At 44.2% G+C, this 15,505-nt stretch overlaps 2 protein-coding genes across 2 annotated transcripts; both read left to right on the top strand.

Moving 5' to 3' along the window:
- Window positions 1–2,552: 2,552 nt before the first annotated feature.
- Window positions 2,553–9,952, top strand: LOC137917257 (60S ribosomal export protein NMD3). Its single transcript, XM_068760072.1, has 15 exons — window positions 2,553–2,596; window positions 2,941–3,075; window positions 3,206–3,302; window positions 4,217–4,297; window positions 4,735–4,863; window positions 4,997–5,087; window positions 5,804–5,882; window positions 6,114–6,210; window positions 6,496–6,613; window positions 6,801–6,946; window positions 7,271–7,383; window positions 7,465–7,537; window positions 7,706–7,812; window positions 8,642–8,712; window positions 8,883–9,952. The coding sequence occupies exons 1-15, from the start codon at window positions 2,553–2,555 to the stop codon at window positions 9,011–9,013; spliced, it is 1,512 nt and encodes a 503-aa protein (XP_068616173.1). The 3' UTR covers window positions 9,014–9,952.
- Window positions 9,953–13,395: 3,443 nt separating this feature from the next.
- Window positions 13,396–13,638, top strand: LOC137917258 (serine palmitoyltransferase small subunit B-like). Its single transcript, XM_068760073.1, has one exon. The coding sequence runs from the start codon at window positions 13,396–13,398 to the stop codon at window positions 13,636–13,638; it is 243 nt and encodes an 80-aa protein (XP_068616174.1).
- Window positions 13,639–15,505: the final 1,867 nt, after the last annotated feature.

Here is a 15,505-nt window from a genome sequence, read left to right on the forward strand (position 1 = left end):
GTTGTCTTCAAGTGCGGCTCGGAATCCCAGATTAGACTCTCTAATCAGAGGATTGTGTAAGATTATATCTTCTATTGCCGTGTTGATATGTTTTTTCCCCCCAAGTAACAATTAATTAAAGTTTAATTGTGATCCTGATCATTATCTGGATCCAATTTGTTTTAAAGACACATCATCATCATCATCATCATTGTAGAAAATATGAGCAATAATTTGCTTCTGCGTTCTTGTATAATGCCTTGGATTCTTCGGATTAAGTGTCATTCCTATAGGATCTGCACACACTAAAAGGTTGATCCGGATCTAAATATAATCCCAGATCTGGTGAATCAGAATATTAAAATGCTATTGTCTGATAACTGCAGTATTGAAGCTGAAGTTGAGCTGATTCGGTCAGTAATTGATTTTGAACTAGCGCCTGAAGAAAACTACTGTAGCTTTTCAGTAACTATCAGACTAATAATGTGAAATATTTTCATGATTGAGGATTTACATGATGAAGGTCAAACATATCATTGATGCATGGACAATAAAAAGGGGAAACTCAGCTGCCTTAGTGGAGGTTTGTTCTCTATGACAGATGTCTATATCTAAATCTCCCATCTTTAATTTTTCAATGTTCTTTTTTCATTAAATTGTAGTGTAAAATGTCACAAACTTATCCACGAATAACATAGGGCCATATTGATTGATTGGTTGACATAAATGCGCTGATATATTAAGTAGGTACACACACAGAAACAGAAATGTATAGAAAAATATAATATAATATGATGTAATAAACAGCATACATGGTCAAATAAAATAAATCCAATAAGATCACATGCGTAGCACCCTGTACATGTATATGATACGACACTTAACCAAAACCTCCCATAAACTGGCTGCTAAGCAGATATGACTTTAGTTTGAGCAGTGGGTGCTGATTTCCAGCATCTTCACATGTAGTTGATTAATACATTCACAAAATGACACTACTATAGCTCCAAACGCGGAATCAAATACAATTCAATTAGTTAGGTTCTAGGGGAACTGATAAAAGTGTTAAGAATTTCACATGATTTTGTGGTTGCGGTAATATTTTATTCTAAGTAAACCCGTAGGTCTGTATTAAATAAAAAACATTTAAAAACAATGTCGGACAAGATTATATAGATATAGAAATCTGGAATAATTATAAGTATTGTCGCGTTTGCTGACATTGCTCGTTCAATAATCAACGCATAATAATCGATGTGCACACGGTTTGAGACTAGTTTAACTGTTTTTGATAGCACGTGAACGCATCCAGAAAGATAACCGTATCACAGGTGCGCTCCAAGATCAAACACTTTATTGATTTATTTTACATGTTGAAACGCAGGGGTCTAATTTCAGCAATGTAATTGGCGAAATCTGATATGATAAAAAAAAAAAGTCATCTCAAAACTGAACGACGGAAAGTATTACGTCACAAATAATTAAACTTCCGTGGAACTGTACACTTGCAAGGGGGTCTGACAGGCCCTTAGCAGCAACCTGTATGGTGTCAGCAGGGGCCAGGGACCACAAGCCAACAAGAGGAACTTTGCTCAGAAATTCTTTATGTATATTTATATGTATATGTATATAAGGTCATACAAAACCTGAAAACCTGGGATCATATTCCACCACAGCAGTGCTGTGGATGTTAGAGTTGGATTAAATTCTCATTTATAACTCTCATTTATAATGCGCAGTCTTATAGTCTGGCATCTGGTATATTGTCTTGTACAAGGATATACTTTCACATCTGAATAGGTTATAATAAATATAAGTACGCCTCACTCTCTTTCCCCCCACTTCGTTTCTTTTTATATTATTCTGTTGGAGTGCACGAAGAATAAAGTATTTTGTCAAAGCTTGTTTCTTGCTTTGGTATAAGATTCTAGCATCTGTATTTATATCGTTGTTTGGTACTGAGATAATATTTAATTGGGTTTTACAAGAAATTTAATCAGGCAGTCAGAGACAGCCCTGGGGTCCTTTGACTCCTGCCTGACGTCACAGAACTCCTCCTCAATCCTCGGTGGGGAAAACGTGGGAGATTCTTGCAGGCACTGTGAAGTGGGTTTTCACTGTCAAACCAGTTCAACTAAGGTTTGTCGTAACTCGCGTGTACCAGTTTTGTTTGTTTAATACTTTTCGCTGACTTCAAAATTTAGTTTTGAGGCAAAATCCGTGAGAATTCCTCATCTAAACTAGCAACTTAGCTTCTAATGCTAACCCCATCTATCGTATCCGCCAGCAGCAGCGACCATAGAGCCTCGCCTGATTTATTCATTGTATACCAGTCTGTTAAAAAACAACAACAACAACAAAACAGGGGGGTCTGTGGTTTTACATTAATTATAATGTGTTAGAAATGCGGCTGCGCTCCAAGTTATCACTCAGAGGTCTCTGCAGCCTAACCTTTGTTAGAGTAATGTAGGTTCTCTGAGACGAAGCCTTGACTGCACAATCTGATTCTGTCCTTTTACTGTTTTCAGCGATCACTGGACATTTACTGTTACACACCTGTCGAGTTGGCAGCCATGGAGTACATCCAGGCACCTGCGACAAGCAGCCAGGGCAACATGTAAGTAACTAGAGAAAATTTGGGTTCATTATTGACCAATGTTTATGGAATTTAACACAGTTATATAGGGTGGGTTCCTCTATCTTACCACCGACTGTCGTCTGGATCTGATGTGGATTGCGGATACTGTCACAATCCAAATTTTCCAATTTACTTATAATGGAGGATGTTTCCAAAAAAATCATATTCAATTCACTCACCAAAAATCTCAATCATAAAGGGGGGAAAAAAATGAAAATAATCTGGTTTCTTTTTGCTAATGGTCAGCATTAATGCATCGGCGTGGTACAAAAACCAGAGATGTAAAATGTGTGTTTTTACCGGTGCTGCTCCTCCCCTCCCAGCCTGTGCTGTACCTGCGGCGCCGCTATTCCTCCAAACCCAGCCAACATGTGTGTAGCATGTCTGCGTACTCAGGTGGACATCTCAGAGGGAATCCCCAAGCAAGTCACGGTGCACTTCTGCAAACAGTGTGAAAGGTATGTTTCAAGCACAAGTCATGCAACAAAAATCATTCTCTTTTTGTTTTCCTCTCGAAAACATTTACAGGTGTAATAAACCTTCTGTCGGGACAGAGTGCTTTAGTGTACATCTTCCTCTTCCATGCAGGTATTTGCAGCCTCCAACTACCTGGATGCAGTGTGCCCTGGAGTCCAGGGAACTGCTGGCCCTTTGCCTGAAAAAAATAAAGAGCTCGATGGCAAAAGTAGGTTTGATTCTTACTGCGCATATTGGCACGAAGAGATCAGAGTTTGTGGACGATGAGTTTTGCTTTGGTATCCAGCTGTAGCATGAAGTGTACATCCTGACAATCATAATGAAACAACACATTACGAGTACTTGTGAAGTACAGTAATACCTCGACTGTTCCGAGATACTAGCAAACTTGCGAGCGATACTTTTGCTTTGAGACACGAGCAGCGTCCAGATGCTGACGCTAAATGGCCGAGCGCTCTGAGCGCGCTTCACTCGTTCTGTTCAGGTATTCACCACCTTCCGTTCTCGTCTCCCGTGTTGCGTTTCCATTATTTAAATGACTTTGGCTGTATCTGTGAGTATTCCTTATAAGTGATGGGTCCGAAGAAAGCGAGCGGTAAGGATGGCAGTGACAAAAGAAATATGATGATGATGATGATGATGGAGATGAAGCATGAAATTATCGATAAACGTGACTGTGTTTTCTGCGTAAGTGATTTGGCACGGCAGTACGTGTGGAGTACATCGATATGTGCAATCCTCAAACAGAAGGATGCTATCAAGAACACAAAGCCTAACTATCAACTATTATGTCTAAGTTTATGTAAGTGTACATGTAAAGGTACAATTACTTCGCTCTTCATCTCTCTCCCTCCTCCTCGCTCAGCACACCGCTGTCTTGAAGGTAAAACTCATGATGAAACCACATTTTATATTTCAGTAATCACTGAGTGTTTTTAAAAGGCCGGAACGGATGAAATAGTTTTCTGTTATTTTATACGGGAAATATTGATTTGACATACGAGTGATTTTAGTTACGAGTTCAGTCCAGGAAGGAATTGTACTCGTATGTTGAGGTATTACTTTACTTGTTTAGTCAGGCTCCCCTGCTCTCTGGATTCAGCAACACCTCCCTCTCCATAGGTACGTCTCATTGATGCTGGCTTCCTGTGGACAGAGCCACACTCCAAGAGGATCAAGATGAAAGTGACTATTCAGAAAGAGGTGAGAAAACAAGAGTTGTGTGTTTTGAAGTCAAGATTACAACACGTAAAAGCGATCCTGTCATGTTGACACATTCAGGAACTGAATTCTTTAAGATAATCATATACGCAACAGACTTCAGGGTTAACTCTTACAACGGAGTTGTTTTGTTCTTGCCTGAGTTATGTACATTTGAGAGAGGAGACTGTGGCCAGAGGCCGTCATCTCGTCTCTTTGACCTTTAGCGCGAACCTGAGGTCGCGCTAAAGGTCCAGGTCTTGTGTTCATGCTAGTCGAGGGTCTGCCCGACACCGGCTCCTGGTTACGATAGTCAGAAATGCCTAAATGGCAACTTGAAAGCATGTTTAGTTTGTGAACAACCTTAATGAATGCACTATTCTTGTCCTTGTTTGTCATGCAGTTTGACATTTCAGTGTAACTTGTCTCTGCCTCTCCAGGTGATGAATGGCGCCATCCTGCAGCAGGTGTTTGTGGTGGAGTTTGTCATCCAGTACCAGATGTGTGACGACTGCCACCGCGTGGAAGCCAAGGACTTCTGGAAAGCTGTTGTTCAAGTACGGCAGAAGGTAGGACGCCGCTGTTCTAATCGCTTGGGTTTCCTACTTAAATAAATGTGGCAGGAGGCTGGACCAGCCACTCGATCGCTGAATGTCCCTGGTGATGCTGATTTGTCTTTATTTATTTATTTTTCCAAAACAGACTGTCCATAAGAAGACATTCTACTATCTGGAGCAGCTGATTCTCAAGCATAAACTGCACCAGAATGCTCTCAACATCAAAGAAATCCACGGTAGGTTATCCAGATCTTTAAAGGAGAGAGTCGGCTCGTTTCCTCCAGGCCGCCGCACAATTTAATCCTGGAGGGGGGACTTGTCTCCTTTGTCATCAGCGTAGCTAACATTGATGAGCACTTTGCGGGACATAATGATGTAGCGAGCGATCATCACCTCTCCCTGCGGCAGACGGCACGCCGTGCATGTTTATCTCTCGCGCCGGTCATTTCACACGTCTGTTCTCGTGTGGGCCTCATAGCGGCAGGAGTCGACATCTAATCAGTGTACTGTAATCAGAACCGACGTCCCGCACCGGATCGGTGCGCTGCACACGCCCCATTTAGAGACGCTGCCCTGCTGCATCCACACACAGGCCTGCGCGGACGGCTCCACGGCTCAAACAAAGTACGCACAAACAAAGGCGTGGCACTTTGTTTGTGTGTTGGAATGACTTCTGCTACCAGAGCAATCTGACCGTACTCCCTTCTAATCAAAGCAAACATGTCGAGTGTGAAATGGTTGTTTTCACACGCTTAAATAGTGTCATCAGCTGCTCCCCTTCTGCTCTGCAGCCCAGGTGGCGAGCGCTGAGGCGAGAGGCGTAATCTGGGGGCTCGTAGCATACTGCGCTTTGACATACTTCTTAGTTTGAATGTACTCGTTCTGTGTTTCTACGCACGTTGTCTACAATGGTGTCGACCCATGAAGTTGTTGTGTTGCTGTTCTCTCTTAGATGGGGTTGACTTCTACTTTGGCTCCAAGCAGCACGCTCAGAAGATGGTCGACTTCCTCCAGTGCACCGTACCCTGCAGGTAGCGACGCCTCAGCCGGTGCAGAAATGCACCCTAATGAGGCTCAGTACAGAATGACATTCCTCTTTTTACTCAAACACTGATACCGCAAGAGAATTCATCCTGACGACTCGCATCACATTAAGGCTGCGTTGTTGTCAGGACGGTGTGAAATCTGCTCTCTCTCTTTGCTGTTTATGATGGCAGCGGTGGTAATTATAATATATTTATCATCTTTTTTCCATTTTAAAGGTCAAAGACATCCCAGCGGCTCATCTCTCATGATATCCATTCTAACACGTACAACTACAAGAGCACCTTCTCTATGGAGATTGTACCCGTCTGCAAGGTACACTTTGACTTCCAGCGCACCCATGTCTGTTCACTACCTCTCACTTTAGCTAGAATATTGTGTTAGAATTAAAAAAGAAGCTGGCATTGTAAATGCAGACGCATGTTTAAGTGCAAACTAGATTGACAGCAATCATACGGGATATTTTCATTGATAAAAGCTGGAATCAGATTTTTGCTCCGTCGAGAGTTTTCGTTATGGAATCCTAAATCAAGGTGAAAGTCCTTCTGCGTTCCTTCTGCCCTGGTTTTTGACCTCATGCTGTCTTTCCTGGTTTGCCAGGATAATGTAGTGTGTCTGTCACCGCGACTGGCGCAGAGTCTGGGAAACATGGGTCAGGTGTGTGTGTGCGTCCGCGTCACCAGTACCATCCACCTCATCGATCCCAACACCCTGCAGGGTGAGTGTCTGGTGCCACAGACCGCTTTAACTGCCGTGTCCCTCAGTCTGCTCTTCATCACCCGAATTACAAGTTCGATTCCGACACTCGATAATGTACATTGATTTAAACGGTCACAAATGAATCGCATCAAAAGTGATGCATCTAATTTAACGTATAATAAACGGGTACGTCTCTTACTTGATAGTTGCTGAGGTGGATGGGAGCACATACTGGCGCAACCCCTTCAACGGTCTCTGCAGCCCACGGCAAATGGAGGAGTTCCTTGTAATGGACATCGACATCATCAGAAACCAGAAGCTGGGTGCTGGAGCTGGCATGAGGTCCAATAAGGTGTGTGTGTGTGTGTGTGTGTGTGTGTGTGTGTGTCTGTTGTAGTTGTTGCATTGTGAGAGAACATTGCTTTTCCTTTGGAAGACAAATGAACAGCGAGCCATTATGTTATCCCTGAACCTGCGTGCGTGATTCAAGCCAGAGCAGCAAAAACACAGAATGACGTCTGCAGGAGCAGTGTTCACTCACTCTCTTTTCTCGGCCTGCATGTTTCACTAGTATTGATGCAACTGTCTGAGAGTCTGGAGAAGGAAGAACAAATGTAGTTTTGTTTAAGTGCCTTAAAAATCCATTTATGTCCCATCTGTATGTGTGCTGCTGCAGCATACCCTGGCCGAGGTGTGGGTTCAGAAAACATCCGAGATGGACACGAGCCAGCAGTATCACTGCCGTACGTTCCTGGGCCACCTGCTGAACATCGGAGACCTGGTGCTGGGGTGAGTCCGGGGCTGGCGGGGAAGGCTGGATGGCAGGTTGGGAGCGTTACTTGAATGCCACGCTTTCCTCTCGCCCTGCAGGTACGACTTTGCCAATTCTAACATCAATGACGAGTATCTGAATAAGATGAACCCACACCATCTTCCTGATGTGGTAAGAATCATCTTCACTTCAGTAAAGATCCTCAGACAATGAATCTGGGCCTGAGAAACACTGACCTCTAGTGGTGAGACAAAATACTGCCTGATTTTTTCACGTTAGAAGATGAAATGCCTGTTGTAGTGTTTAAACTTCTACGACGCCGGATGTGGGCTTTCCCAGGTATTGATCAAGAAGAGTTACGACCGCAGCAGGAGGGTGAAGCGCAGGAACTGGAAACTGCAGGAGATGGACAGAGAACGGGAGAGCATGGACACGGACGATGAGAGGTAGGAAAGTAACGAAGTAACGCGTTGAGGGTTAGTTTACTCGCGTCTATTGCGTTCTAAAGTGCTTGCTGGTTTTTAATCATATTTCATAAAAATGATCGCAAGTGTTACCGTTTAGATTTTTTGTTTTTTGAAAAGACAAGTATCTAAAAGAACAACTCTCTTCCATTCAGCCAGTCCGCAGCACTCGAAACATTCCTTTTTAGTTACACACCAAGGTAATTACAAAAACAGAGTCCTGGAGTTTTTAGCAGACGATACTCAAATGTGAGTAACAGTTATTCATATTTCAGATATTTATAGCAGCAGCTCTCGTGTGTGTTGGAAAGACTCGTACTAAAGAGGTCATGTTCACCATGATGGGGAAAAACACAAATGTCCCAGTGCAACATGGTGATTTCATGTCCGTTAATTTATTCACTCTATTTGAAGGGGATGAGCTTCATCAGGCTGTGGCTCCACTGTATGATCCATTTGTGTTGTGTTAATGAGGGATGTGTGAACATGAAGGCAAATACACTTCATCCAAAATGTGCTTGAAAGACCTTCAAGTAGCAAGAAGTATCTTTTAAAAGTATTTTATTTTCTTCTCATTAAATATGACTATTTATGTGCATGCATTTAGAGATCTTATTCTTTTGTAAATGCCTCTCTGAATAAATAAAGTTTTCAAATTTAAACCTCAACGGCCTTTCTGCACAACTGCGGTACAGAACATCCGACAAAACAAAGATGCATTAATAAATCTTCTGAAAGTGAATCATGGAAAATTTCTCCATATCATGTTGTATAATGTTTTTTTTTTTTTTACTTGTTATTTTGTCTTCAGACATTACCAGGACTTCCTGGAGGACCTGGAGGAGGACGAGACACTGAGGAAGAATATTAACATCTACAGAGGTGAGCAGCTGGACAGACTTCACTGCACCAGTATCCTGAGAGATTTCCTCCCTGCTTATGAGATGATTGTTTCCACTGTTAGTTTAAGAGTCATGGTTTAAGCTACTAGTGGAATTTATTTATCAACGATATATTGGATAGTTGAATAGATATTGATTTTTGGATTTCAGATGCATCAAAGGTCCCCGTAGAGAGCGACACGGATGACGATGGAGCGCCTCGTATCTCCTTGGTGGAGATGCTGGAGGAGCTCAGCCTAACTGATGCCACAGGAGGAGAGGGCGCTGACATGATGGACTAGCGGGTCGCCGCTCTGTCTCCACGACACTGACAGCAGTGACGCAATCAGAGCTGAAGCCTCAGATTTTAAAGTGCCGTGAGGACTGGTTGAACCATTGGGAAGCTTTTCCACAGTTTAAGCCATTAACTGTGGGTTATAATGAGATTTTCAACTAAGGTGTTTCTGTTAAGAGACTCTGTCCTCTGTGGATTTCTGTGTCCGCCCTGGTCCCACAGAATTAACACATTCAGCAGTTTCTAAAGTATTATTGCCCTTTTCAATTAAAATGCTGACATTGTCTGGAAATTGTGCATATGGCTCATATCTAAATATTAAACTATTACTTTCTGTGGAGGAAAGCAAGTCCCAGAGGAGGAAATGTTTCCTATTGAGAGACATTTAAAATAATTAGTGGCTCTGAAAATGATTGGAAAACAAAAATATGCACTAAGTCTATCAGGAAATGACCTTTTTGTGGTTTTTGCATCACTGAGTTATGGATTTGGGAGACGGCTCTTGTGCTTTGATGTGCTTTGCTTCTCGTATCCACCAGAGGGTGCTCACATCTGCTGGGCCAAACCAAGTGTGTGTCATTTTATTGGCAGCATAGGGGGAGCATTTTACTATTGCCTGTCTGCTGCACCTATTCAGCCAGTGAGAGCTGATTGTGCTCTGATACGGGCTGAGGTTAGATGTACAATTAGGCATTACTGCAGTTCTCAATATCAGCCATGGATCATGTAATCCGCTCCCAGCGTGCATCAATACAACCTTCATCAGTGCTCGGTTCAGGTTTTATGCTTAAATAACGAATGAAATAACATTACGTTTGCGTATGTTACACTCGGCGTAGCTTTAATTAGATGAAAGAGATGTCGTGCAGAATTGTCTCATGCCAATGATGTGGTTAAAAGGGAGCGATTCTGTAAGTTTGGCAACAAATTGTGATGGCAAAATAAAATCAAGCCTTGAAAGTCCTGCATGGTTTTTTTGTTCTGTATGTCTTGACTGTACCTTAAAGTATCTTAAACTGCAGAATTATCGCTCTTCGTATCAAACTCTCTTCAGTATCAACCCCTAAATTGTAATCAGGATTGTTCCGTATAGGTGCCTCCTCCTGATGCATGAATCTTGATGTAAGAAAAGATGCGAGGAATGCCTGCATCGCACGTCTCTGTGATGGGGGAGGCAGGGGGGGGAGAGGCCATGTCCTGTTTTTCACAAACCTGAGCTGGTTAACGGTAACCAGATCTACTTGGGAAAGTGTTGGCGCTGAATCCCCTCTGGTGGTTTGTCATGAGGGTTATGGGGGCAACAGCAATGTTTTTTTTTAAATCACCCCTCTTTGACCTTATTTTCCTCTTTATCTCTACAGATAAGAAGATTTCTGAGTTAAGAAGACCATTTGACATGTGAGAGCAAAACACTTGAGCTCTGTGTGGACGGGCTCAGATGTGAATTCTTGCTTCCCGAGTGTTTCATCAGTCTTCTTCTGTGTGACGCTTTGCTAAAACGCATTCTGTCCCTGCCTGAGCGGCGCCACGACGTTGCCCATGTTTACACATCAATAATGCACAGTGTTGTCAAGTGCGAGAACTAAGCAGGTCAGCAGCACCTGCATGTGTTTTAACAGAGATAAGACTTTCCAGCTGAATGTCTGGCTGCACAAATACGAAAGGTGAAACTCCTCAGCTCATACTGGAGTATTTTGGGACTGGGAAACGGTCATCTCTACTGGTTTAGGGAGAAAGGAAAAGTCATTTGTTTCCTAAATGTACATTTTGTAAGTGAATATGTGTGACTTTAGCTATTATAGCAAAGCAGCATGTGAGTTAATGCTTGTATTTGTTTTAGTTTTATTTTTAGTCCAGATTCACCATGACTCCAGTCTGGAAAATGACTTTGAAGATTCTGGTCCTGTAAATGCTTCAAGTATTCTAATGAAAGAAGGTCCAGCTCGACTGACTGGGAGATTCCGTCAGCCTAACGTCATCATCTTGATTTGGATTTTACAGATTTGGTTTTCATGTATAAAGAAATAAAAGCATCTAAAAACCTGCCAAACTATATTCAGACTACATTCAGACTTTTTAAGAGAAAACAAGCGGTCAGATTTGACGTCTTATTGATTCATAATGTAAAAATAACTTTCAATTTCATATATAAGAGCTTTCCTCTCACGATTTTATTATGTTCGCATAATGATAATAAAGTATATTGAATCTTTCTGTGAAGCGTCCTCTTGTGGAATTATCTTACACTACTTGACAATAACACCCAGCATGCATATAACATATATATATATATATATATAACAGAATACTTTATTAATCCCAGAGGGAAATCCCATCTGCAACATTGCTCCACTGAACAAAACTCAGAAATGATAAATTGACAGTACATAGATATAAAAGAATAATAAATATGAAAGCAAAGAAAAGAAAAAGCAATAGAGGGTTACAATATAACCATATTTTAATTACCACAGATGTCAATTGAGGGGGGCTGGTCTCAGTCTCATTGTCCGAGCGCTCCCCTTGTGCCAGGGGGGGGGGGGCTGTCCAGGATGCTCCGTAGCTTCTGAAGCATCCTTCTCCCCATCACTGTCTCTAAAGAGTCGATGTATCACAGCAACACACATAGATTGAGAGCTTGATTACAAGTAACAAATCCAAATGTGTGTGTGTGAGGGGGCTGCCGTGCGTCACCGAGGCGCTGCCGCCTGCGTCGGGCTGCAGCCTCTTGGGCCGGACGCGGCACGGACCGAAGAAAGTTCGGAGACGCGTCACGAAGCGACGAACTTCACACGCGTGATCGGTGAGCCAGGTGAGCCGCGAGTGGAGTGGGTGTGGTGTCCTCGTCGTCTGCACATGTGGTGTCCTCGACCCACTGCACATTCAGCCAGTGGCAAACTCGTGAGACAGCTATTGGTTTACTCCGAGCACCGGAGCAGCACCGGAGCAGGACCGGAGCAGCACCGGATCAGCACCGGAGCAGCGCCGGATCAGCACCGGATCAGCACCGGAGCAGGACCGGAGCAGCACCGGCGCAGCACCGGATCAGCACCGGAGCAGCACCGGAGCAGGACCGGAGCACCACCGGAGCAGCACCGGAGCACCACCGGAGCAGGACCGGAGCAGCACCGGCGCAGCACCGGAGCACCACCGGAGCAGCACCGGAGCACCACCGGATCAGCACCGGATCAGCACCGGAGCAGCGCCGGATCAGCACCGGATCAGCACCGGAGCAGGACCGGAGCAGCACCGGCGCAGCACCGGAGCACCACCGGAGCAGCACCGGAGCACCACCGGAGCAGGACCGGAGCAGCACCGGCGCAGCACCGGAGCAGCACCGGAGCAGCACCGGAGCACCACCGGCGCAGCACCGGAGCACCACCGGAGCAGCACCGGAGCACCACCGGATCAGCACCGGATCAGCACCGGAGCAGGACCGGAGCAGGACCGGAGCAGGACCGGAGCAGCACCGGAGCAGCACCGGAGCAGCACCGGGACGCGGGCCGCCGGCAGCACCTCGTTGTCCAGAGACGCTCCGGCTGCCACGGTGAGTCACACAAAGCGCTTGGCCGGATTGTTGCGCTCTAATGCTGCAATATGTCATATAACGCACAACGTGAACCTGAACCTGAACGTGAACGAGATTCCATCTGGAATCAATTCAGATCAACTTTTATTCATCAAATGTTCAGATTCGTGAGTCAAATGTAAAAATTGAGGTTTTTAATCGACATTCTGGTTAATCCTAATCCAGGAAGAATGATGGTGTCAGAAAGCTGCATATTCTCCCTGTTTACAGTACATTCTAGAACGCAAGGTGGGGTGCACCTGCTGGCCACGCCCCCGTTGAACTTCTCACACTCCACAGCAAACAGGAGCTGTGCGTGGACCATGTTTGATTTGAAACATTATTGAAAGCAGTACTTAGTTGTAAGCAAAATGCACTCAAATTCTGTAAATAAATATGTCAGAGCACTTTTTTTTTAAACCTCATATTTATTTTTCCATGAAAAATATTGTGCATTTTCACCTCACATTTATTTGATTACTTAATCCACTAGTTAATCTGAAGATGAAGGATTTCCACGCAAGTATAAATATCAGGATTTAAAGATGAGTGTTTCCTCGGGTAAACATGAAATTTACTTTGGTAGCAATAAAACTATTTCCTTATGTACACAATACATTTGTAAATACTTCATATTGCACTTTTACTACTTTGAATGTGGGATATGTGTATATGGGACACTCTAATGTCTTGTAATCGATCTCTTCCCCCCCCCCCCCCCCCCCTCACCCTTTGTTTTTCCACCATCACTAAGCTCCACCTCCTTCTCCCTTGAATCTCAAACACCTCCGCCTCCGTTCCCCCTCCTTCCAGCCTGCAGGATGAACTTCAAGAACTTGAAGGAGTACCTGGCCTGGTTGTACTACCAGTACCTGCTGCTCACCGGAATCTACGTCCTGGAGCCCTGGGAAAAGTCCATCTTCAACTCCATCCTCTTCTCCGTCGTTGCGATGGTGATCTACACGTCGTACGTGTTCGTGCCCATACACGTGCACCTGGCGCTGCAGTTCTTCTCTGGGGTTGTAGGCGGCCAGCCTGAAAGCGCCATGGCTCTCATGAACTAAAGGAGGCAAGTGGCTGCAGGGAGGAGTAGCATGGCTCCTGAAATCATTTCCGATAACTCGACTCCTCCAGCTCCCAAAGTAAAGTAACTCTTTCACACCTCCTTCATCCCAAACAAGTCGTCCAGACTGACAAGCACAAAGGTTACAGTGGAATGCTGCAGGAATCAGAGCCTGAAAGCAGGCTGTCTCTTTCTTTCTTACTAATTGTAACTGTATTTTTTATTTTTTTAAGTCTTTTTGCTATAATCGTTACCAGGTAAAAAAAAACAAAAAAACATTCAAGATGAAACTGCACTGAAGATCAGCTTTGGGTCATTTTCTACTGGATTGCGTCTGAAATCCCTTTTATGCTACGTTTAGCAGCCTCTATGGGGGTTATGCCAATTGAACAAAAACAACAACAACAACCAGTGTCAAACTTTACTTTCAGCATTAAATACAGCCGTGCAGAGGCGTGAACATTACCGCTGTGTGATGCTCCAGCTGTCAGCAATGATGCAAAAGGGTCGCGATTTAAAGCGTCTCTCTCAGCTCACCACAGAGCGAAATATTTAGTGATCATCGTTTGTAGTGCGGCGGCCCAGTGGCGCAGCGGTAAGCGCTGTTGCTTCGCGGCAAGGAGGTTGCTGGTTCGAATCCAACTTGTGGCCTTTCTGTGAGGAGTTTGCATGTTCTCCCCGTGTCTGCGTGGGTTCTCTTCGGGTTCTCCGGCTTCCTCCCACCACAAAAGACACTAAATTGCCCATGTGTGTGGCTGATTGTCTGTCTCTGTGTTGCCCTGTGATGAACTGGTGTCTTGTCCAGGGTGTACCCCGCCTCTGAGAGAGGCTCCAGCTTGGACAAAGCAGTCGGAGAATGAATCGGTGAACGAGGGTGTTGTTTTCAGAGCCGCTGCAGGATTCCTCTTTGTTCCCACTTTGTTCACCGGTTGATGTCTGTTGGCCTTTTTCTTTTTGTAAGCGTTTTCTGTGTTAATCTTCTCGCCACTGATCAGGAGCTGTTCTGTGACCCATCCCAGCATTTTGCCGTGTGTTCAATGCAACTGGCTGATCAGCGGTTTAGTATCAGAACCTTTACTGCATGGTTGCCTTTATGCTCTGATGTAATAATCACCCAGCACATTTCAAGTCACTGCGTTTGCTGAAGCTTAAGCTACGCAAAGAATATAAAAGCCACCGAGGAATGTTTGGCCCACATTCACCAATTCCCTGGTCAAAGTGAGAAATAAAAGGAAATAATGGCATTCACCTCTCTCTCTCTCTCTCTCTCTCTCTCTCTCTCTCTCTCTCCTGTCTTGTGTCAGCGAGGCGTGTTCAGCACTCGGAATGAGTAAATATTGTCTCAGCACACCTTTGTGTTTTAGGCTTGCGTCGTGCATGACGTTGCTTTTTCAGTAGCCGCTGATCCCAAAGCTGTCACACCAACAACATCAAGAGCAGCACAGTCAGTCACAACTGAACTGTGTGGAAGCCTGACACAAAAAAAACCATCTTCCTCACCAAGAGTTGATGTCAGAGTTTCTGGTCGTGGTGGCCATCGAGCAGTTTAGCGGTCTGTCCGTCATTATTGATTAGTTGTGCTTTTGGTCAAGGGCTTGCTGATTACATTTTAAATCACTATTTCAAAGTTAACGTTAAAACAGAGTTTTATATTTATAGAGACAGGTAAATGCTTGGCTGGTTACAATGTCAATTACCAATCTGATTATCGATTAGTTATACATCTTTGCTCTCTTGTTGGCTACACGTGTTTGTACACCACAGCAGTTGATCGCTGCGATATTCAGAAAATAAACACTTTAAAATCCTCTAAGCATGTTTGGGTCAGTCTTCTTTTTCCCTCTCTCTCTCCTCCTGCTCTGGCTTCT

Source organism: Brachionichthys hirsutus, unplaced genomic scaffold, assembly GCF_040956055.1.
Source record: "Brachionichthys hirsutus isolate HB-005 unplaced genomic scaffold, CSIRO-AGI_Bhir_v1 contig_986, whole genome shotgun sequence".
NCBI classification, from domain to species: domain Eukaryota; kingdom Metazoa; phylum Chordata; class Actinopteri; order Lophiiformes; family Brachionichthyidae; genus Brachionichthys; species Brachionichthys hirsutus.

What these genes read in the sequence shown, in the direction of transcription:
- LOC137917258 (XM_068760073.1), top strand. Translation starts at nt 13,396, where the DNA reads ATGAACTTCAAGAACTTGAAGGAGTACCTGGCCTGGTTGTACTACCAG.
- LOC137917257 (XM_068760072.1), top strand. Translation starts at nt 2,553, where the DNA reads ATGGAGTACATCCAGGCACCTGCGACAAGCAGCCAGGGCAACAT. An exon ending in TTGTTCAAGTACGGCAGAAG is followed by an intron (nt 4,864 to 4,996) that starts GTAGGACGCCGC and finishes TTTCCAAAACAG; the next exon opens with ACTGTCCATAAGAAGACATT. An exon ending in CACACCATCTTCCTGATGTG is followed by an intron (nt 7,538 to 7,705) that starts GTAAGAATCATC and finishes GGGCTTTCCCAG; the next exon opens with GTATTGATCAAGAAGAGTTA.